Source organism: Chelonia mydas, chromosome 14 (genome assembly GCF_015237465.2).
Source record: "Chelonia mydas isolate rCheMyd1 chromosome 14, rCheMyd1.pri.v2, whole genome shotgun sequence".
Lineage (NCBI taxonomy): Eukaryota > Metazoa > Chordata > Testudines > Cheloniidae > Chelonia > Chelonia mydas.
The window spans coordinates 27,804,433-27,828,947 of NC_051254.2; the positions used below are offsets into that span (position 1 = coordinate 27,804,433).

The 24,515-nt window shown below is 50.6% G+C and overlaps 1 protein-coding gene across 1 annotated transcript; it reads right to left on the reverse strand.

The window, feature by feature from the left end:
- Positions 1 to 1,428: 1,428 nt before the first annotated feature.
- On the reverse strand, positions 1,429 to 23,311 carry LOC119567807 (E3 ubiquitin-protein ligase TRIM39-like). The gene is made up of 6 exons (XM_037915213.2): positions 22,886 to 23,311; positions 11,450 to 11,545; positions 9,638 to 9,868; positions 8,723 to 8,745; positions 8,531 to 8,634; positions 1,429 to 1,992 (listed from the first exon to the last, which is right to left on the reverse strand). The coding sequence occupies exons 1-6, from the start codon at positions 23,309 to 23,311 to the stop codon at positions 1,433 to 1,435; spliced, it is 1,440 nt and encodes a 479-aa protein (XP_037771141.1). The 3' UTR covers positions 1,429 to 1,432.
- Positions 23,312 to 24,515: the final 1,204 nt, after the last annotated feature.

Sequence of the window (24,515 nt, forward strand, 5' to 3'; positions counted from 1 at the left end):
GATGTGGACTGGCGTCTCCCAGAGTCATTGTCAGTTACGTGTTTCTTGATTGGGCACTTACTGAGAATAGTCCTTTCTCAAGAAGCTGACCAAAAGCTTCACTGAGGCTACTTAGAATCAAAACACACTGAGATACAAGTACATAGCCAATATTCATAACTTCAACTACAAAAATGCTACACACATACAGACAGCATAACTATAACCAGAAAATCATAACCTTTTCATAGACATCTCACACAACAACCTTTGTACAATATTTGCTGCAAATATATAACAGTGGTTGCAACAATGATCTATGCGGTCATAGTTTATGTCAATAATGTCACATAAGGAAAAAATGGAAAAGCTTAAAGGAAACAAGTAACCCCACTCTGTGGCACGGGGACGTCACAACCAGCGTCTCTGGAATTTAAGGGCACTTCACAGTCTGTTCCTCTCACGTCGCAGGCCTCCTGCCCAGGCCCTGGCTGTGCTGCAGGGATGCTGCGGGTCGGACACTTGCTCTGGCGGTGGCCGATGCTGGGGAGAAGGTGGCAGGACCCATCTCCCCAGCATCGGCCCCCACATCAGGGTTATGGTTTGCTGCCAACTCTGGCCTGCAATGTCTTTTGGCTGGTGGGGTCTTACTGCACTGGGCCCGCTGCCCAGGGTCCTCCTCGCTCTCCCCAGCTGCTCTCCGGACTGCTCCAGCCCCAGCCCCAGCCCCAGCTTCACTCTGCCTCAGCCCCAGCCCCAGCTTCACTCTGCCTCAGCCCCAGCCCCAGCCCCAGCCCCAGCCCCAGCTTCACTCTGCCTCAGCCCCAGCCCCAGCTTCACTCTGCCTCAGCGCTGCTGCTGTTCTGCCTCCGGCGCAGCTCTCCGGGCTGCTCCTCTGGCTCTGGCTGCCGTGGCTCTGCACCCAGCACAGCGCTGATCCCTGGGCTGCTTCTCTCGGTCTGGCTGTTGTGGCTGTAGCTCGGCCCCTCTGGGCAGACAGAGGATGGGACCCCGCTCTCCTTACTCCCTCATTGGCCTGCCTGCTCTGTCAATCAGGCTGACCTGGAGCATTTGCCTCTCCCCATTGGCCCTGGGGACTGTCAGTCCAAGGTCTTTGGTTTCTCATCTGCACTTCCCCTTTCTTTTGTTACTGGGAGAGGGCCAACCAGAAATCCTCACTGCGTTTCAGTAAGGGGACAACGGTCCCCCTTACATCAGCAACAGCAGCCACCCCTGACATTGTGTCTATACACATCTCTGCCTCTGCATGCCCACAACCCAGCAGCCTACATCCCCCCTCTGCCCCTCTCCTCTCCCCTAGCTCACAGGCTTGGTGCTGGGAACTGAGGGGGAGGCGGTGGCAGGCAGATGATTCCCCAGGCCATCCTTATAGGAACACACCTGGGGGCTGGTCAGCGCTGGGAGGGGACAGGCTCCTCCATGGGTGTCACTCTCAGGAACAGAGATTCCCTCCAGCCTGAGCTGGGACTGGGCAGATAATCAAGGGAGATGTGTTTCTAAATCCCTCTTTGTAACCAGTATAAAAATAAGGGTGGAGCGTCCCGGAGAAGGTGTCAGTGAAAGTGAAGAGATGGGACTTGTCAGTCACATTGTAAAATGAGACCTCTCCTGCCTCATAGTCCAGGAAAATCCCTACCCGGCTGGGCCTGACGCTCATGGACAGTGGAGTTAAATGGGAGGTGAGGGCCTTGTATTCCTTATATCTCAGACACACTGTCCAGAATCCATTCTCAGGTGATAGGTAAATCTTCCCCTTCCTTGTCACAGATTCTGTACAAACCCCCAGAGTCCAGTTTGTTTTGTCTCCCACCTCCACCTCCCAGTAATGCCTCCCTCCTGTCAATTTGTTAAAGCCCAGGACAATGGGATAAGTATCAAATCTCTTAATATTGTCAGGCAGATCCTGTTGTTTGTCTTCGTATGTCACAGTTTTCTGATCCTCAGACAGGATGAGGCTGGGATGAGCCGTGTCTGGATCCAGAGTCACATCCACTGGGGAGAGAGTCACAGAGTCAGTGCTGGAGGCAGGGGCTGGTCACTGGGATCAAAGGGAAATTAACCTTTATCCCCATTAATTGCTGTGACACAAGGTTGCTGGCCATTTAAGGGGAGTCAGGGCCCCATCTAAGGCCAAGGGGGCAGGGGAAGGAGAGGAGATGGAAAGAGGGGCAGTTGCTCGTGAGGGACATAGGAGAGGGGAGGGACAAGCACCAGGGAAGGGGAGCGGATGGGAAGGGAAGGGGGAGATCTCCATGGAGTAGTGGGAGGGACGGGGCAGGCATCAAGGAATCAGAAAGGATAGGAGGGGAGTAGTGGGGGTTGCAGAGAAGAGAGGGATAAAGGCTGGCAGAGGAAGGGGACAGATGTCAGGGAGGCAGAGGGGGGAAGGGCAGGCTGCAGGAACAAGGGTGGTGGTGGTGAGGGAAGAGGAAAGACAGGTGCCAGGGGGCAGAGGGAAGGTGCTCAGGGGTGGGGCAGTAGGTAGGAATTTGGGGCAGTAGCAAGGGACCTGGAGGGGCAGGTGCTGTGGGAGTTGCAGAGAGGGGTGGGTGCCAGGGGGACATGGAGGACATTGCAGTGGGGTCTAGAGGCCACTCAGGCTAGTTCCCTGTTGTGCCAGGCACTGCACAGACAGAGGTGGATCTTTGCTTATGTCTGAGTGACTGAGGAGCACAGATCCCAGTGACTGCACAAAAAGAGCTTGGGCCTAAGTCCCTGGTTTCAGCTCCACTGTGATGTGATCTTTGAAAAGTCATGGAAGACAGAAGAGATTCCAGAAGACTGGAAAAGGGCAAATATAGTGTCAATCAATGAAAAGGGGAATAAGGACAACCTGGGGAATTACAGACCATTTAGCTTTCAGAGTAGCAGCCGTGTTAGTCTGTATCCGCAAAAAGAAAAGGAGTACTTGTGGCATCTTAGAGACTAACAAATTTATTTGAGCATAAGGTTTCGTGAGCTACAGTTCACTTCATGGGATGCATGATGGAGCAAATAATTAAACAATCAATTTGCAAACATCTAGAAGATAATTAGGTGATAAGTAACAGTCAGCATGGATTTGTCAAGAACAAATCGTGTTAAACCAACCAGATAGCTTTCTTTGACACAGTAACATGCCTTTGGATGGGGGGAAGCGGTAGATGTGGTATATCTTGACTTTAGTTAGGGTTTTGAAACTGTCTTGCACGACCTTCTCATAAACAAACTAGGGAAATACAACCTAGATGGAGTTACTATAAGTTGGGTGTGTAACTGGTTGAAAAACAATTCCCAAAAAGTAGTTATTGTTGGTTCACAGTCATGCTGGAAGGGCATAATGAGTGGGGTCCCGCAGGGATCAGTTCTGGGTCCGGTTCTGTTCAATATCTTCATCAATGATTTAGATAACGGCATAGAGAACACACTTATAAAGTTTGCGGATGATACGAAGATGGGAGGGGTTGCAAGTGCTTTGGAGAATAGGATTATAATTCAAAATGATCTGGACAAACTGGAGAAATGGTCTGAAGTAAACAGGATGAAATTCAATAAGGAAAAATACAAACTACTCCACTTAGGAAGAAACAATCAGTTGCACACATACAAAATGGGAAATGACTGCCTAGGAAGGAGTACTGCAGAAAGGGATCTGGGGGTCATAGTAGATCACAAACTAAATATGAGATACCAGAAAAAGAAAAGGAGTATTAGTGGCACCTTAGAGACTAACCAATTTATTTGAGCATAAACTTTCGTGAGCTACAGCTCACTTCATCGGAATACATCCGATGAAGTGAGCTGTAGCTCACGAAAGCTTATGCTCAAATAAATTGGTTAGTCTCTAAGGTGCCACTAGTACTCCTTTTCTTTTTGTGAATACAGACTAACACGGCTGCTAGTCTGAAACATGAGATAACAGAGTAACACTGTTGCAGAAAAAGCAAACATCATTCTGGAATACATTATCAGGAGTGTTGTAAGCAAGACTTAAGAAGAAATTCTTCCGCTCTACTCCATGCTGATTAGGCCTCAACTGGAGTATCGTATCCAGTTCTGCACACCACACTTCAGGAAAGATGTGGACAAATTGGAAAAAGTCCAGAGAAAAGCAACAAAAATGATTAAAGGTCTAGAAAACATGACCTATGAGGGAAGATTGAAAAAACTGGGTTTGTTTAGTCTGGAAAAGAGAAGACTGACCGGGGAGATGATAACAGTTTTCATGTACTGTACATAAAAGGTTGTTACAAGGAAGCGGGAGAAAATTGTTGTTCTTAACCTCTGAGGATAGGACAAGAAGCAATGGGTTTAAATTGCAACAAGGGAGGTTTAGGTTAGACATTAGGAAAAACTTCCTAACTCTCAGGGTGGTTAACCACTGGAATAACTTGCCTAGGGATGTTGTAGCATCTCCATCATTGGAGATTTTAAGAGCAGGTTAGACAAACACTTGTCAGGGATGTTCCAGATAATACTTAGTCCTGCCATGAGTGCAGGGGACTGGACTAGATGACCTCTCGAAGTCCCTTCCAGTCCTATGATTCTATTAGTCTATTCTATTATTCTAAAACTCCTGCTGACCCTGTTGGCTCTGAAACTCACTCAGAGCCTAAGTTTGTGCAGTAAAAGTTCCCTCAGTGCCTGTGTTTCTCCCATCTCACCATGCACACAGCTAGCTCCTTCTAGGCATGTGGATGCCTATCCCCTGCCTGAGCCCCAGCATGATCAGCGGACTGGGAGAAGACACATTTTCAGCCACCTCACTCATGTGCCAGGCCCAGTTTGGTAGGTGTGCTCAGGGGCTGTCTATCAAATCTGGTCCCTCAGGCGAAGTCACAGAGAACAGCCGGTGGGGAAGGGCTTGCCTCATAAATTTTAGCCTAGTGGTTAGGACGTGGGGGACTCTTGGTTTAAGCTCCACCTCTGCCAGAGGGTGAGAAGGGATTTGAATAGGGCTCAGGACAGTGCTCTACTCACTGGGCTATGCTGATGAGGGGCGTGCCTCAGTCTCTCCTGTTCACGATGTTCCAAGGTGGATAAATAATTAAAGAGTCATTAGAGCAGGGGCACTAGCTCCTTGCTCTCCTACCTCGCAGATGGGTGCCCAAACCACCAAGCTGTAGACTCATTCTCAAATTCACTCTCTGGTCCAATGACCTTTAATTATTTAATCCACAGTGCAACAGCTTCAATAAGGGAGAGTGAGGAAGGCCCAAAACAGCCTCTCTCATACTCAGAGGGTTAAGGTAACTCACCTGAGAGGTAGGTGATCCCTGTTCAAATCCTTATCTCCCCCCAAGGAGATGGGGGAACTGAACCAGGATCACCCACATCCCAGGTAAGTGCTTTAAGCACAGGGCTAAAAGTTATAAGGGAGGCAGCACCAATTGAAGCTCTTCTGGCTTCTGTGCGGCGTGAAGAAGGCATCGAATTCACTCCCACAAGAAGTGGTGTAGGTGCCTAAGCCGCCTGACTCCAGTCGAGGTGTTCCCTTTTGTGGCTGACTAAGCAGAGGTAGATACCCGTCTTTGTGAGAGTGACAGGTCTTAGCAGACCCCCTTGTCATCAGTATCTCCCATTGGTTAGCTAATGTAATAACTAGCCTAGTATGCTGGCATTTGTGAATCACAGCCTGAGACGCCAGTCTCTTACCATTCGTTCTGCAGGGAGCCTGGGCACCTAACTAAGGCTTTGTGAGATGCAGTGTTGTTCCTGTGATTAAAAATTAGGCACTGGAAGTGCTCAGCATCACAACACCTGTGCCTCTTTGGGGATCCGGGCCTTTGGGTTTAAAATACAAGACATTTCACAAAGCCAAACACTCTATTTTCTCCCTCTGCCCGGCCAGATTGGCCTGCAATGTCCAAAGTTTTCTTCCCAGGCTGGAGCGCACTAAGGAAAAATTGCAGGTGGGAAGCAGTTTAATTTCACAGTCAGAGGGGGTCAAGATCAGAGTTAATATGGGAAGCATCTCCATAGCTCTGAAGTCACAACCACAATCAAAAAACCCTTGCTCCTCCCTTGGGATCTAGACTCCCCGGCTTTACCAGCAGAGTGTGTGAGTCCCCTCCACGGAGATCTCTGGGTCGTGGCACTGACATGCTGCCCGGTGAGTCTGCAGGGCTCGTGTGCTCCTCAAACAGCTGCTCCAGCATGGTGCTGCCCAGACACTCCCCACAGAGTTTACAGGCTCCGCAGGCCCCGACGGGAAGAGGTTTCTCTGAGACCCTGAGCTCTGACAGCATTTGTGCTCCTGGCCCAGCTCACTGTGCCCCTGTAGTGCTGACAGGCCGCACACACTGGGAGAGCTGGGTCTGCCCCTCAGCAGCCCCAGAGTCCCTCCCTTCACTCCCCAGGGCAGGGGAGTGAGAGCCCTCGGCCTCCTGGTCAGCGGGGTCTCCCAGCACTGATTCCTGAGCCAGTGTGAAAGTGTCTTCACCCAGAGAGGTCTGCGCACCTGGCAAATACACAGATGTTCCCTGGGGATCAGGGGCCAGGGCTGGTACTCACCCCCCTCCCACCCTGGGAGGAGAGGAGACCTGGGACCCACCCATGCTGCTCTCTGGCCTGGATGCAGCCAGCTCAACAGGTGACAGAGCTAGTGCCCTGAGCTGTCAGAGCCATCAATGATGGGGCAGGAGCACTGGGGGCTGTGTGCAGTGCTGGGACTGTTATGTCTGTGATCTCGGTGCAGGACGTCACAGTGGTCAGTCTTGCTCCAGTCCAGTCTGACCCACACGGTGGCTGTGACGTCTCTGCACTGCTGGAAGCATGTATGTGTGGGCCTGAGGGATGGGACAGGCCAGATTTCCATGCTGCAGACAAGCAGGCTTATGAGGTCTCGGTCCCTACAGAGCCTGCTCCACTCATGGGGCCCCAGGGCTTGGCCACAGGAGGAAGCGTCACAGGGTTAATTGAAATCACTTTGAACACTGCTGTAGTGATCCCAGAGCAAACCCCTGTGTGACTGTCTCAGTGTTATGCGGACGTGACTCATTGGGTTTAACTTTATGGCAGAGTGCTCTCCATAGACTCCGGTACCCCACTTCTCGGAGAAGAGTAAGGGAAGTCGACGGGATGCCACAGTGCAGTGAAGACACCGTGGTAAGTCGACCTAAGCTATGTCGACTCCAGTTACGTTATTCACTTAACTGGGGCAGTGTAACTTGGGTCGACTTATTGGGATAGTGTAGACAAGGCCCTAGATGTGACACCCATGGCAGCAGCAGGGCAGAAGCCTGGGTGACTGCACCTGGCTGGAGAAAGCAACTGCAGGTGAGAGCTGCAGAGAACAAAGGTACAGTCTGACCCGACCCCAGCTCCAGGAAGGAGGGCTGAGGACTCCTGACTCAAGGAGAGGGAGGAGTTAGAGTAAGAGCCGGAGCTGAAACCGAGCAAAGAGTAAGAGCTGGGGCTGAAACCGAGCAAAGAAATTATCTTATTTTGACATTTATTTGGACTCAAAGTAGATGCCAGCAGGGGACTTTTGTCTCAGACCTTTTGGATTGTAATTTAAGGAGTGCTGAAGAGGGGAAGCTGAGGGAAGGCACTTGTTGCAGGGTCACCATGAGCCAGCTTGGGGGGCGCGGTTCATGGTCCTACCCCATAACGAGTGCAAAAGTGGCACCTGTTTAACTGAACTGTTACCACTTCCCCATGCAGACAGAGCCTCACTCTCTGCAGTCTGTCTGTGTGGGCCCCTCACTACAGTGTCTGACCCCAGCGGAGCCTGTGTCACTGAGTGAGAACCTGGAGTGAACACTGAGCACAGGGTGCTGTGCCTCCCGCCTGGTTCCCAGAGTCCCTGTTCCAGCTCTCAGGCTGCTCCTGCTCCCCAGCAGCCTCCAGCTCCCCCGATCTCAGGCTGCATCTGCCCTGCACCATGCCCTGGGGGTACAGAATCCCCTGCTGGCTGGATGCTGAACTGAGGGTGATGCCGGGCCCAGTATGGAGCCAACACGGTCACTACAGTACTCTCTGTCAGACCCAGAAAGGCAAGGGACAGGCCCAGGGACTGGGCGGCCCCACACTGGGACCCTCACACCAGCTCCCCCTAGCGTTTGCTGCTCCCCATGCTGAGCCTTGTCTGCATTCAGACTAGGAGCCCATCCAGGGCCGGCAGCCCCTTGTTCTGTCTCTGCAGTGCCTGGCTCACTCGTGGGCACTGTATCAATAATGACTCTTACTGCCCAGCCCCTAAGGGCTGCATGACAGCGAGGGGCCTTACCCATTGCAGATGGGGACCCTGGGGCATAGGGAGTGTGGGGTGCTCGGGAGAGGAGCAAGTAGGGGGCACTCGGGAGAGGGACGAGCAGGGGGCGCTCGGGAGAGGGGGCAGAGAGGGGCAAACAGGGAGGCTCAGAAGAGGGGGTGGGCGGTGGAGCCTCGGTGGGGTAGGGCCACAGTCTGGGCACTGTTGCCCCCACTTCTAGGGAGCTTCTAGTGCTTGTGTGTAAGCCACCCCAAATGGAAGACTCACACATTGCCTGTGTCAATTCTCCTCCCCACCCACATGTAAAGGAAACCCAGGACAGTAACTTTCACTGACCAGTGAATCTCTCCAGCATTTCCTTCATGTCAAGGCAGATTTTATACACATTCTTCAGGGCAGGAGAAACAGCTTCTGGATCCTGGAGTGTCACGTTCTCACTCCTGTGAAGAAAACGTCTCATCATCACTTGGCTGCTCTGCGCACACATTGCTCACAGGAATAGAAGGAGAAATGGAAATGGGAACACACCTGATCAATGTGCTTTTCACATCCTGAAAGGAGACAGAGAGTCAGAGAGCTGGGTTAACACCACATGCAAAAATCCTGAGTGACTTTCCACACTTGATCAGAATTAATTCACAACATTTAACACATCAGGGCCAGACTCTTTTGTGCAGGATATTCAGCAGTGATCGCTGATTTCAGGTGCCCAGTCTACCTTGGTTCTGATTCTCAAAGGAGCTGGGTGTCATGCACAATGGCGAAGAATGTGATGTTTTGTGAACACTGAACAAGCAGCTTTGTTGGAACAAAAGCAGCAACATCCCTAACGTGCCTCTGTCTGTCCCTCCACTTCCCTGTAGAGCTTCCACCCAAACTCTCCAGTCTCCCTCCTGTCCAGCTTCCTGCTGCAAATCTAAGGAGACAGTGCACAGATCCTCACCCTGAGCAGCTGCAGCTCTCATCGCTTCAGCTGGCGTGTGAGTGCTCAGATCTTCCCAGTATCAGGCCCCAGGTGTCTCAGGCTGGCACCCATTGATGGAGTCTCGACCCTTTCATTTCATTAATTTGAGAGCTCACTCTGGGTTGTGGCTCCCCCTTCTGCCCCGCCCCCCCCAACCCCCCTCCCCGCATGGCTCAGAATCTCTGCTCATCAGCCACACTGGGCCAAGATCCAGCAGTCACAGAAGGAACCACATCAGCCCCCTGCTCCTTCCGTTCCATCCCTTTGACCGGCAAAGCCCCCGTTGCATCTCCCTTTCCCTCTAACACAGACTGTGCGTGTCAGCGCTGACAGGGCCTCATGCCTGGGCCTCTGTTTGTGTTGGGAAACTGTCAGACCAGGCACTGGAAATAGGATTTGTCACTAATTCCTGGGATCTAGTCACTGACTGGAGAGTTTAATGCTGCAGGGATGGATGGGGAGATTGTTAACAGTCCCACCTTCAGCAGCTCAGCAGCTGGTTGCAGGCATTTCTCTTCTACTTCTGTGATCAGCTGCTGCAAAGCGGCACTCTGCTCTGAGAGCTTTGTTATATTGTCCTGTAGTCTCTGCAGAGTCTCCATCTCCTCCTCTGCCAGTTGCTGCAGTAGCAGCTGCTCTTCCTCACTCAGAAACTGGTGCAGTTTCTTAAATTCACACATGATCAACTGTCTCCGATTCTCTACTTTTTCCTTTAGTAAAAAATGGAAAAGGAACAAAGTCCAAGAGTCAGAACTGGGCACATGGCGTGCCGAGCCTGCGTCACAGATTAGGGAGCAGGGCTGCTAGAGTCATGAGCTGCAGGGATCATGCACATGGGAAGGTTTTCAGTGTAATGGAATTGCAAAATCTCCTTCTTACAAAAAGTTACTTTGTCCCACCCCAACCATTGCCCCTGTATCCCCTTCCCACCTTCAGCCTCTCCTGCTCTGTGGGACGGGGGGTCTGAGCAGCAGGGCGGGAAGACTGTGTCCTTTGTCCTGAAGATCCCAGTGCTCTCACTGGATTAGGGCAGGCAGTGACCCCTTGACCACTGATGCTTGAGTTGGAGCATCTGGCAACTCCCTAAAACCACTGTCCTGCCCCAGAAGACTCCTGTGGTAAGGGGAATCTGGGGGTTCAGTAGGGGGTCAGATCTGGGGAGAATAGGGGCCAGTACCTGAAGACAGTGATACATGAAGGGTAGCGGTCAGTGCCTGGAGGCAGTGGTGCGGGGGGGAAGGGGGGGGAAATGGATCAGCACACAGAGGCAATTGTATGCGGGGGGAAGACAGGGGGCAGCAAATGGGGCAGCCCTTTATGTACCTAGGAAGAGGGAGCTCTACCTGCTACACAGGTTAAGAGACCAGGCTGTCTAGCAGCACACGTCACAGCTCTGATTGGCTGCCCATCACTATCAGCCAATCAGAAGGGCTTTCCCAGCAGACTGGGGTGTTCCCTTTAGAGTTGGCAGGTGTCTCAGCATAAGGACTGTGACTCTGTGGTGTGTGTGTGTACAAAACAGTTGTTGGGGGGTGTAGTGACAGTGGGTGTGGAATGAGTGTGGGTTGGGTGTATGGAACGAATGCCAGAAGTGCGGGTGAGTGAACAAATAGAATATATATATTCTACACAAATGCCAACCTTCTACAACTTACGAGTATCTGCTTTGTGAATATTAGCAGGCCGGCTGGCTGCCCACAGCCATGTAGTTATAATCGTAGGAGGCAGCAGCTGAGGATTAATGAGTCAAATGGCCCCATGATGGCTGCAGAGGATGGCAGAGAAGAAGGGCTGTCTCTGTCTGCTCAGCTGAGTGAGTCCCAGGGCTGCCCTGAGCTCTGCTCCCTTAGGGCCAAACTCCTAAAGGCCAGTGCAACATCTGCCCACACTGAGCCCGGTTCCCTGGGTGTGGATGTGCAGAGAGCACCTCTGAGGATCTGGCACTCCTGAGGGCTGTCTGCGTCTGCAGTTACTCAGCGTGGTTTGTGGGTATGATGGGGCAATGGACTCACATGCAAACACTGCACACCCATTGTAAGAGTATGTCATCTCCTTCTTGCCCCCAGAGAGCCCGGGGGTGAGTCTGTGCCACGGACCATGGGACAGGAACTGTCCCCTGGTCTGCTTTACTGTGATCCCCACCAGAAACATTTCCCGCTCCTGGTACCATGGCACCATCTCGGAGCAAACAGCCAGAGGAGATTGTAATGTCAGCCTATAGCTTTTTGGCCCCTCACCCTGGGAACACTGCAGGGGGAAGGGCTCGGGGAAGGATAAACCCAGACACCCACCTGCCACTCTGTGGTTTTCTCCTCCTCTTCAGATGTCAGCTCCAGGGCCTCCTCCAGCTCCAGCCTCAGAGGGCCCAGGGCTTCCTGGAGTTTCACCTGCAGGGGCACCATGTGTGATAGCCATTAATCTGCACATCTGATGGGTGGAGATTGCAGGAGGCAGGGCCAGATGAAACAGAGGCACTACAAACCCATGTCTAGGCCCCAGCTACTGGAGTTATGTGATAAAATCAGGCTTTTGGCTTTCATTAAAAAGAGAATGTTTCAAACCCTCTGGGTTGCAAAGAAAATATTCAAAACATGCCCCAAATGTGACAGATACAGCGATTCCTGCCTGAGTCTGTAGAGAGCCTGAGCCCAGTGCCATGAGAGGGGACGGCTCCATTTATGTGTATGGAACACTGACACCAAGCCTCACTGCTCTGGGGGCCAGCCAACCCCTTCGCAAAAAGAGGGGCTTTGTGTGGCAGCAGGGGGTAGGTCATATGACTCAGCTCCCCCATCCAATCACAGACACCTTGGCTAATAGATGGGGTGGGGGGGCTCCCTGACCCTTTTCGAGTATCTCTCTCTCTCAGTGGGAGGGAGAGGATTCTTGCTGTTGATCCTGTGGGGAAAAAGGACCCCCAACCCCTGGGATTCCCAAGGGGAGGGAGCCCCCAGCCTCTCCTCCTGCCTGTCTAAATAGGTTCACAGGCTCCGCCCGCAGCAGACAGCCCTTGTGTGGGTGGCCCCTTCCACAACCACTGCTAATGGGGCCAGGGCCGCGACAGGCCCCTTGTCAGCATGTTGCAGCTGGGGTGCCTCAGTCCAGCCCTGTGAGAAATGCACATTTCAATAGCAAAGCCAGGAGAATAACCTGGGCAGAGGCAGCAGCGTCAGAGCGGCACGTTCTGGGGCACTGTCTGGCTGAGACACTGATCCTGGGGGAGACTCTTCCCCACTTGTCTGCTCTGCTCCAAGATTTCTCAGAAACGGAGGCGTTTAGCTGAAGTTTGAGGACACTGAGCCAAGCTGCAGCCTTTCAGAACCAAGTGCTCACCTGGGCAGGGGAGGCCTCAGAAGGGAGATGAATGTATGTTTATGGGCATTTCCAATCAGTCACCATTGGGCCAAGGATCTGGCCCCTTCTTGTGGTGTGCTGTCCCTTTAAATGTTTGAGCACTCCCCTCTCCCCAGTGCAAAGCCTCACTTGCACAGTTTCAGTTTTTCAGCTGACAATAAAACCACCAGGGCAGAAGCTGTTTTTCCATCAGCTCGCTTTTAGTGTAAGGGGACTATTGCCCCCTTACTAAAACTCAGTGGGGGTGTTTTAGTTGCTAGCTCCCAGTACCAAAAGAAAGGGGAAGGGTCGATGGGAAATCAGGACCCTGAGACTGACAGTCCCCAGGAACAATGGGGAGAGGCCAATGCTCCAGGTCAGCCTGATTGACAGGGTGGGCAGGCTAATCAGGGAGTCAGGAGGCCAGGGGGGTTCTGCCCTCCATGTGAGCTGGAATTGCCGGGGTCAGGCAGAGTGGGGCTGAGCTAAGGAGAAAGCAGGGGCCTGAGCTGAGCTGGGGAGCAGAGCTGGGCCAGATCCAGAGGGGCCAGAAAAGCAGCGCAGGAAGCAGGTCGGTGCTGGGAGCAGAGTCACAGAAGCAGCCCACAGAGCAGACCTGTCCTGGGGGGAGAGCTGCAGCAACCAGAGCCAGGGGGTCCAGAGAAGCAGCCCAGGGAACTGGAGGCAGAGCAGCAGCAGCAGCCGTGCTGAGACAGAGTGGTGGAGCTGGAGCTAGGGCTGGAGGAGTCCGGAGCCGGGTGTGGTGAGCAGCTGAGGAGAGCGAGGGGGACCCTGGGCAGCGGGCCCAGTGCAGGGAGATGCCCCCAGCCAAGAGGCCTTGCAGGCCAGACTTGGAGGGGGGATCGTAACCCCGACGGGGCAGATGACACTGGGAAGAAGGGTCCTGCCACCTAGAGCGTGTGGCCACCTCCAGAGCAAGTGTCCTGCAGCATCCCTGCAGCACAGCCAGAGCCTGGGCAGGAGGCCTGCGACGTGTGAGGAACAGACTGTGAACAGCCCTGACATTCCAGAGACGCTGGTTGTGACGTCCCCATACCACAGAGCGGGGTGACATGTCTTTTCCTTTAGCCTTTCCCATTTTTTCCTTAATTTTTAAAATTGATTGCTGTTTAATAAATTGTATTTGCTTTGAACTGTATGTAATGATCAGTGGGTCAGGGAAGCATCCAGTGTGGAGAGAGCACCCCGGAGTGGGGACACCCTAGTCCCTGACCTAAGTGACCACGACAAGGTTGTGGGTTGAGCCCCCCAGCCTTGTTGGGGTTCCAAGGACTCTTCCACACAGGAGAGTGGAAGGGGAGCCTTCACCCGCTATGAGGGTCGATTGTTAGCAGAGAGAGCACAAGCGCAACCAAAGGCAGAATTATGCAGTTTGCAGTGTGGACACACAACCAGCAGGGGGGCGTGTCTAGCACAGACAGTGCAGTAACAGTGGAAGAATTTCTCTGTGGCAGAAAAGGTCATCCAGGAGGCTTGACGAGCAGGAGAGCAGAGAAATGGCACCTTTTGTGGGCAATGATGAGGAATTTGTTGAAAACTAAAATCACAGGTGGTGTACCTCAAATTTTTTGAGCAATTTGTAGCTTGCAGGGTAATTTGTAGTTTCCCAACAGACAACGAATTTCAATCTTGCTGACAGCGACTGGTCTGAAGCCATATGGACTGCCACATGATTTATTGTCTCCAACTGTGCCAAGAACTGCCAAGTATGCCACAATTACTGCCACAATGTGGGAACACTTTTCTCCTACATCATCAGTGATAGCAGAACAATTTCAGTTCCATCAGCAAGATCAGGGAACTGGAAAATCAGTAGCACAGTTTGTTGCTTCTCTAAGGATGTTGTCAGAGCACTGTCAGTACAGACAAACATTAAGTGATGCCTCGTATGACCAATTTATCTCTGAATTATGCAATGACCAGGTTCAGAAGACGTTACTGACTATGTCACCGTTTACATTCAAGAAGGCTGTTGAGGTGACTGTTGCCATGGAAACTGCAAAGAAGGATTTTCTGGACATTAGTATGAACTGAGGAGTTCATATTTTGAATTAGTGAAACGGAGGACCATGGGAACATGAAGAATTTCCATGGGGCTATAGTACATAAACTACACATGCGGAGAAGGATTACTGGGCATGCCAGGTCATTTGTTAGAACTGCCAGAAGAGAGGACACATCGCTGTGACCTGTCACACAGTTCAGAGACCAGCAACACATAGTAACTGTACATCCAAGAAGACACCTATGAAGACTGAACCTAAGAAATGATGGAAGTTGGGAATTCATAATGTGGAAAAAGACAAGAGCTGTAGGGGCACTGATCAAGATTTCAGAGTGGTAGCCATGTTAGTCTGTATCAACAACAAAAAAAACCAAGGAGTACTTGTGGCACCTTAGAGACTAACAAATTTATTTGGCCATAAGCTTTCGTGCATGCATCCGATGAAGTGGGTTTTAGCCCACGAAAGCTTATGCCCAAATAAATTTGTTAGTCTCTAAGGTGCCACAAATACTCCTTGGTTTTTTTTGTTGTTGATACAGACTAACAAATTTATTTGGGCATAAGCTTTCGTGGGCTAAAACCCACTTCATCGGATGCATGCACGAAAGCTTATGCCCAAATAAATTTGTTAGTCTCTAAGGTGCCACAAGTACTCCTTGGTTTTTTAAATCAAGATTTAGCACTTCATGTTTTATCAGAAGCTGGAGTCAAGGATGGCATCTGACTGAAGGAGTTCCCACAAGAATGGAGCTTGATACTGTTTCATTGATTTCTGTATCTGCCTATCACTAGATATTGCCACAAGTTCCTCTGGAAGAAACGTCCACTTTAAAGACTTATACTGGGGAAAAATTAGTCCAAAAAAGGGATATGCCAGGTAAAAGTTCAACTAGATGACCAATCAGTTGTTTTACCTTTTTATGTGATTGCAGGAAAGTATCCACCATTATTTGGAAGATCTTGACTTGAGAAGCTCAAGATGAATTGGATCAAGATCAAAGTGATCACAAAAGTACCTCAAAATCTTCAGGAAATACTGGACAGACATTCTAAAGTTTTTGAAAGAACTTAGACAGATAAACGTCTCAGGGAAGCTCACTGACAGCCAGCCAAAATATTGCAAGCCCAGAGCTGTGCCTTATACTCTGAAACATCTGGTGGAAGCTGATTTGGACCATTCAGTGAACATTGGAATCCTGTCACCAGTTTCACACAGTGAGTGGTCTACACCCATTGTACCAGTGATCAGGAAAGACTCAGTCTTAATATGTGGAGATTTCAAAGTGATGCTTAATCCAGTTTTATGTGCAGATTAGTAACCACTACCTCACACTGAAGATTTATTAACTACTTTTAGTGGTAGACAGTATTTCAGTAAATTGGATTTGCTCAATGCATACCTACAAATGGAGATTGTGAGATATTTGCAAGATGCTGGCTCAATCAACACACAAAAAGTCTTATTTTGTTATAAAAGGTTGCCTTTTAGTATCACATCAGCACCTGCTCTGTTCTAGAAAGCCGTGGATGAGATTCTGAAGGGACTGAATGGAGTTCAGTGTTACTTGGATGACATCTTTGTTATATGAAAGGATCAAGGGAATTATCTGTGAAATTTGGGTTCTGCTTTGACACATTTGGAAGACCATTGACTAAGGATTTTTCAAGACAATTGTGAGGTTTTTCAAATCTTCAGCTGAATACCTTGGATATGTAATTGATGCCCTGGGCTTAAGGAAATCGCCAGAGAAGAGGAGATGGTTCTTGAAGCACCACTGACAGAGAACATGTCACAGTTATGTTCATTCTTAGGACTGTTTAACTGCTACAGTAAATTTCTTCCTAATCTGGTGACAGTTTTGGCATCTTTAAGAGTGTGTGCATGCATTTAATGAAGTAAAGAAACTGTTGATGTCAGTTGACGTTCTAATGCACGCTGATGTTTTGATTCCATTGCAAGTGGTTTGTGATGCTTCACCATATGGAGTGGGCACAGTTCTCGCCAACATTTTTCCTAATGATATAGAGAAACCAATTACCTTTGCACCACAAACACTCATCACTTCTGAGAAGAGCTATGTGCAAATAGAGCTAAGAGCTCTCAGCATTATCTTTGGTATTTGGCTGTTCCATACCTACCTATATGGTAGACTAATGGGTTAGCAGGGGTCCCTCTCCCTCTGGGTCAGTGGGAGGCCACTCCGCCTCACTACATAACTGAGCGTCACCCACAATCAGGGAATTAGCAGAGCACTACACAGACTATATGGCTCTGGCCTGCAGTCTGAGCAGATCCACAAATGAGTCTCGGGGTCCCAGACCCCCAAGTAGGGCGGGTCAAGAAACTGTCTATGCCTCTGGCCTGCAGTCAGGGCAGAGCAGCAAACAGTTATGAGCCCAAGCCCTCGGTCAGGGTGCGGCAGCAAGGAGTCTGTGGCTCTGTGTAGAACGGCAAGAGGGTTGGGTATCCGAGCTCCAGCAGATGGCCAACAAATGCAGGCCTCTTGGCCTTGCAAGGGGAGACTGCCACCTCAGGGGTGAAGTGGCAGCGGGGCCCAGGCCCACCCGACTCCATCAGGCCCTGACCCAGGGCCCTAACAGTGGTGGAGTATTCCACCACTGGGTCAGCAGGGAATCCAGCTGCAACTCGCTGACCAGGTCTCCGGCAGCAATACAGCCAGACTGGGGTCGGCTGCCTCTGGGCCACTTCCTACACTCCCCGTGGGGTGTACTTGGATCCGCGGGTGGTCCTCCAGTTTGTTGGGGTAGAAGTCCAGTGCCAGTCCCAGCGACTCTTCAGTGCCTTGGTCAGTGCATGGCTCCAGAAGCTCTGGTCACTCCTCAGCTCAGCAGCGATCCGCTGAAGTCTCCCAGCTCAGGAAAGGTCAAGAGGCATCTGTCTCCTTCCGCAGCTGCAGCCCAACTGAGCTCCAGGACCACCTATATACTTCTTGTCCCACCCCCTGACTTCCAGTGGGAGGGGTGAGCATGGTCTGGCTCTGCCCACCTGAGTTTGGAGAGTGGTCCCTCTGCCTCTGGCTCAGTGAGAGGCCACTTCGCCTCACTACACACACACACACCCCTTAAGTCCATCTCCTGGTCTTCATGGCTGCCATCCTGACTCCCCCAGGTCAGACAGAAAATCTGTGTTAGTGTTATCCTTACGTGCTGAGCGTCAGACAGTAAAGGCAAATTGCTGGAGGATGCGATACCATCTCATCAATCTGGCATTGGTACTTTTCGTGGTATTTAGCCATTTTAAGGCTTTGTGGTCGGTGATCAGTATGAAAGGGAAAATAGTATCTGAGGGTGTCGATAGCCCATTTAACAGCCAGGGCCTCCTTCTGTATAACTGAATAGTTACATTCTCGGGGCGGGGAGAGCTTCCCACAGATATAGAGGGTGGGATGCTCTTCTCTATCCAACTCCTGGGAGAGGGCTGCCCTGAGCCCCACCTCTGAAGCATCGATTTGGACCAGGAACTCACAGTTGAAATCGTGGCTGAAGAGCACGGGTTCCCTACACAGGCTTTCCTTGAGGGCTCAGAACATATCTTCACATTCTGCTGACCAGCGTACCGACATGGGAGGTCCTTGGTTAAGAATGCCATGAGGGGTGCTGCAATGGATTCAAACTGGGGCACAAAGTGTCAGTAATACCCAGCTAAGCTCAGAAACTGTCATACATGTCACAACAAGGTGCACACCTGATGGATCAGCCGGGAAGTGAAGTTGGTCCCTTGATCCATGAGAATCTCAGGGGGAAGGCCCACACAAGAGAATACCTTCACCAGTTCTGCTGCGATGGAAGTGTTCCATAGTGGGATGGCCTCGGGGAAGTGAGTGGCATAATCCATCAGTATGAGGCTATCCTGGAACCCCGCATTACTCTTCAGGAGAGGGCCCACCAGGTCCATCGCAATTTGCTCAAAGGGATCCCTGACCATGGGTAAGGGGACCAAGGGTGCTTTCGCCACCCCGACGGAGACAGCTAGTTGGCACTCAGGGCATAAGGTGAACTAGACCTTTACCTCCTGATGGACTCCAGGGCAGAAGAAGCATGACAGAACTCAGGCCAGGTTTTTCTCTTGTCCCAGGTGGCCAGCCATGGAAATGTCGTGGGCAAGCTTCAAGATGGCCTTCTTATGATCGTGGGGGACAACCAACTGGGTCCAGACTTCCTGAGTTTGGGAGTTCTGATTAACATGGTAGAAGTGATTGCCTGTCAGCTTGAATTGGGTCCATTGTGCAGCCCTCAGGGGATCAGTCACGGCTCGGTTGACCTGGCCTACCTGTTTGTAGGCCCAGCTCAGTGTGGGCTCATCCCTCTGGTTGCAACAAAAATCTGTAAAGGGGGGTCATCATGGGACTCTCCACAGGGAGGCCCAGCATCGTCATTGGGACTGGGGGCTCATCAGGGTGTTCCCCTTGGAGTTCTTCAGCCTCCTCCTCTTCTTCCGAAGAAGGCTGTCAAACCCCAGCCAGTCTCATCCCAGGATGACCGGATAGGTGAGGTGGAAGCCAACCTCAGTGTCAACACCCACATCAGTCTGTTAATGGTCAGAGAGATCTAGGCACTGGGATACGATTTTACATCCCTGTGGATACATTGGAGGTGTATCTCTCAATATGCTTGTGTGGGGCCAGGGGCAAATTCCTGGTGGATGAGGTTTTGCCTACAGCCTGAGTCTATGAGGGCTGTGACTCGTTTTCACCCAAACTTCACAGTGGTTGTTTGCTGGCCCGAGACTCTCCGGTATAGACTTGGCCGAAGATGCAGTCCATCTCGGGACACTTCCATTGTAAGTGCCCAAGCCGGCTGCAGGAGAAGCAGGGTCCAGGCTCTAGTTGCCCTGGCCAGGGGATCACCCCTGAGGGATTTGGGTTGTGGTCTTGTCAGCAACGTCAGAGCATCTCTGCCACATGGGCCCAGTGGTTGTTTGCTGGCCCTATCGTCATGGGTTTGGATTCGGCCATGGGCTCCTTCGGCCTGGGCTTCCTTGCTGGGCCAAGGAGCATCAAACCGGGCGTTGAGGCCGGGGCTCAGGCTCCTGGCCCAATAGGGTTCTCAGTGGCCAAGAAGTCCTCCATTAAAGTGACAGCCGCACTAAATGTTGTGGGTCAGTGCCGGAGTACCCAAGCCCTCTCCTGGGGCAGGAGGACATGAACAAACTGCTCTAGGGTGATCTGCTCAGCAACCTCACCTGCTGACCACTGCTCAGGATGCAGCCATTGCCAGCAGAGGTCTTTTATCTCCTGGGCGATGACCTGCAGCCAGGCCCCCAGCGGGCAGGTGTTAGCCCAATTTTGCTGGCGCAAGGTCTCCAGTGTGATGTCCAAGGCATCTAAAATGGGCAGCTTCATGCATCCATAATCTTGTGCCTCATCGATTGGGAGGCCCTGATAGGCGATCTGGGTTGCCTCAGTCAGGTAGGGGGCCAAGAGGGCAATGGGAAACGTAGGGGGATTCATTGTGCCCCTGGGAGGTGGCCCACTGGGTCCAGGCAGCAGGGTTGCAAGCTGTTGGAGACACTGTTGCTGCTCCTCACGGTGTTGGGCCCCCAAATCCCAGAACAGTTGCTGTTTTGCCCCCAGCACCTGTACTAGTTGCCGTTGTTGCTGGAGTTATGACACCTACTGCTGCTGTTTGCTCTTGGCCAGATACTTAATGAGTTTGTCAAGCTCCATCTCTCCCATTAGGGATATCTAAGGCATGGCATATGCAGGACCTCTTACTGCAGGGGTCAGGTTGCTGCCCACATTCTCCACCAAGCAGTCCCTCCTGCTCTGGGTCAGTGGGAGGCCACTCTGCCTCACTACATAGACATATTACTTTGCAGACGGATCATTGCCCTTACTTTCAATATTTGGACTGAAACATGGAATTCCGTCATTAGCTACTGCTTGCATGCAATGATGGGCATTGCTACTTTTGGCTCATTCCTATACTATTCAGTTCCATAAAGGGACTCAGCATGGCAATGTTGATAGGCCATCACACAAGCCATACCCAAACTCTCATTTACCCAAAGAAACTTCGGATGAAATGTTCTCTCTCAGCTTGATGAATAGGTTACCTATTACTAGCACAGGCATCAACAAAGAAACTGATGCAGATGATGTGCTTTCTCTTGTGAAGGGAGTGGTACCACAAGGTACAGGGTTCGATTATAAGAATCCCCAGTTTACACAATTCATGTCATGTCAGCATGAATTATCTGTGAATTACGGTTGCATTTTATGGGAAATGTGAATGCTCATTCCAAAATCAGTTCAATCTCAGGTTTGGAAGCTCTTCACAAAGCCCATCTTAGAATCGTACAGATGAAGGCCATAGCCTGGCGTCACATCTGTTAGACAGGACTGACAAAGTATAGCACTTCATCTTCTTCCAACACCTATGTGCCAGCAAATTCAACATGATCCTGGCCAGGTTGTTCAAACACCTTGGTTGTGGACTCAGACACACTGGACACTTAATCACGTGGACTTTGCCAGATTTTTAGAAGGTTACATGTTTTTGGTCTTAGTCAACACCATTTGAAATGACCAGTAGTTTTCAGCATGACTTCTACTACTACTGCTAAGATCACTGGACATCTTCGCACCTTGTTCAGATAATTTGGTTTACTGTTACAGAGAGTGAGTGACAATGGACCTCAATTCTGTTCTGCAGAATTTCAGAGGTTCCTAGCTTCAAATGGAATTCAGCACATATGCTCATACTATCCGGCTTCAAACTTACTAGCAGAACTCTTTTTGTACAGACACTTAAGCAACCCTTAAAAGCAACAAATCTATTTTGAGTCAGAGACTGGAAAATTCCTTGCTCATCTACAGGCACACACCACATACTACTACCCAGGAGCCAACTGAAACTCTTTGCTTGAAGCAATCTTTGCGTCCCTGTTGGGACCTGCTACATCCTGCTTTTGCCGCACTTGTAGCCAAATCCCAATCTATGCAAACTGATTATGTGAGATGCATCATCATTCTTTTCAAGTTCGAGACTTAATGTGGACTCGCAACTACAGTTGTTGAGAGAAATGGGTGCCGGGAGAATTTGTAAAATGCACAGGACTTGTATTGTTTTTGGTAAAACTAGGCAATGGTATTTTATGGAGATCACATATGGACCAGTTGCAGCCTCAACAAGTACCGAAGTCCGGGGATGTCCCAATAGGACTTTCTGTTCCTCGATTGAATCTCCTTCCATTACAACTCCTAGTCTTAATGACTTGTTAAGAGAAACTTTGGTACCAGATCCAGGTGATTGCATACCATATCCAGCTGATTCCTTACCACTGACTGTTCCAGTAGTTCAGGACACTGCCACACCACCATCACAAGAGAATACAATAACGAGCTGTGTACTTGAACTTATAAATTGTTTAGTTAGAGTGTTGCTATTCAACGGAAGCATGATCCCTTGCGATTTAAAAGTATGCAGTAGTCCACCTGCAATTGTTACTTAGGTTATACAGTGTTTCATGTTAGCCATGTAATTGATAATGTATATGTGTCTGGAAAGTTTTTTACAGCAGGGTGGACGAATGTGATGTACTGTTCCTTTCAATGTTTGAGCACTCCACCCTTTCCAATGCAAAGCTTCGCTTTCATGTTAGTTTCAGATTTGCAGCTGAACAATAAAGCCACCACAGCAGAAGCTATCTGTCAGCTCCCTATGTCTGTCTATTGCCTTCTCTGCTAGTTCAAACATAACATTTCTCTATGTCCCTTCTCCCATTGCCTCAGCTCTCAGGTGATCCATGTTTGGGGGAAGTCACTAATCTCAGGGCCAAAGCTACCTATTTCCCACACTGACTGGCTCCCCTTCCTTTGTCTGTTCCCCACAGGCTCCACTTCCGCTCCATTTAGCCTCTAATCAAACAACTTCATGGATCTCCACAAGCCACATACACATCCTGCCTAGGCTGGGGACATGCCTGAGCCTCCCTGGGAGGCATCCATGTAATGCAGAATCCATGATGCCACCTTCCTGATGTTGCAAAGGTGCCAACAAGCCCTAAACCCACTGTTTGAGCCAACCCATCGGGCCTCACCCACACACTGAAGAGGGAAGGGCACAAGCCCTGGTTTCCCCCACTCAGGTTCTCTAAGGTGGCTGTGGTCACCTGGCACTGGAGGCGCAGCCTGGCAGAGAGATGGACATGGCTGGCTCCACTCTTCACTACCTGTCTGGGGGGCGGGGGAAGCAGCCGGACCCCTCACTGTCCAGCCTGGCAGTGCCTGGCTCCACCTCTCTTAAGCTATGTGAGTCCCCACTCAGCCCCCAGCAGCTGGTTCTGGAGAGAAACACAATGGGGTCTTTAAGGGATTCCTTCGCCAAGAGCAGCAGTGATTCTCACCTTGTAATCCTGGGCAGCCTCCTGTATGGAGATCACAGCATGAGTGTGGTGAGTCTGGGACTGCCTGCAAACCACACAGATGGCTTCTCTGTCCTCCTCACAGAAGAGTTGGAGCTTCTCCTCATGTCTCTCACAAAGATTCTCCTTTTGCACATTTCCTGGCTTTAACCCCAATAGTTTGATGTTCTTTACAATATTGGCGAGCTGCCTGTTGGGCTGGAGTTTCCATTCCTGGAACGGCGCTCGGCACTGGGGACAGGGGATCTTTGTGCCTGATTGAGGCTCCCCATGCTCACTGTACTGGATGATGCAGTCTCGGCAGAAGTTGTGCCCACAGTCTATGGTCACCGGCTTTGTCAGGTACTCCAGGCAGATGGAGCAAGTGGCTTCTTCTAACACTTTCTCTATGGAAGGTGCTGAGGCCATGGCTGTCTGTGTCTTGTTGATGTCTGGTCCCCTTACTGCTTGGATCAGCTCTTCACATGCACAGAATGAGATGAGGGAAGGGTGGGGGGGGAGTGTCACAGAGTAGGTGGGAAAGTGAAACAGGGTGTGATGTAGAGAACAGATGAGAAAAGTTTATTGACCTTCTGTAGGTTATGGATCCTTATATGGATTTTAGAGCACTTATCATAGAATCATAGAACATCAGGGTTGGAAGGGACCTCAGGAGGTCATCTAGTCCAAACCCCTGCTCAAAGCAGGACCAATCCCCAATTAAATCATCCCAGCCAGGGCTTTGTCAATCCTGACCTTAAAAACTTCTAAGGAAGGAGATTCTACCACCTCCCTAGGTAACGCATTCCAGTGTTTCACCACCCTCCTAGTGAAAAAGTTTTTCCTAATATCCAACCTAAACCTCCCCCATTGCAACTTGAGACCATTACTCCTTGTTCTGTCATCTTCTACCACTGAGAATAGTCTAGAACCATCCTCTTTGGAACCACCTCTCAGGTAGTTGAAAGCAGCTATCAAATTCCCCCTCATTCTTCTCTTCTGCAGACTAAACAATCCCAGTTCCCTCAGCCTCTCCTCATAAGTCATGTGTTCCAGACCCCTAATCATTTTTGTTGCCCTTCGCTGGACTCTCTCCAATTTTTCCACATCCTTCTTGTAATGTGGGGCCCAAAACTGGACACAGTATTCCAGATGAGGCCTCACCAATGTTGAACAGAGGGGAAGGATCACGTCCCTCGATCTGCTGGCTATGCCCCTACTTATACATCCCAAAATGCCAGTGGCCTTCTTGGCAACAAGGGCACACTGTCGACTCATATCCAGCTTTTCGTCCACTGTCACCCCTAGGTCCTTTTCCGCAGAACTGCTGCCTAGCCATTCGGTCCCTAGTCTGTAGCGGTGCATTGGATTCTTCTGTCCTAAGTGCAGGACCCTGCACTTATCCTTGTTGAACCTCATCAGATTTCTTTTGGCCCAATCCTCCAATTTGTCTAGGTCCCTCTGTATCCTATCCCTACCTGCCATCGTATCTACCACTCCTCCTAGTTTAGTATCATCCGCAAATTTGCTGAGAGTGCAATCCACACCATCCTCCAGATCATTTATGAAGATATTGAACAAAACCGGCCCCAGGACCGACCCTTGGGGCACTCCACTTGATACCGGCTGCCAA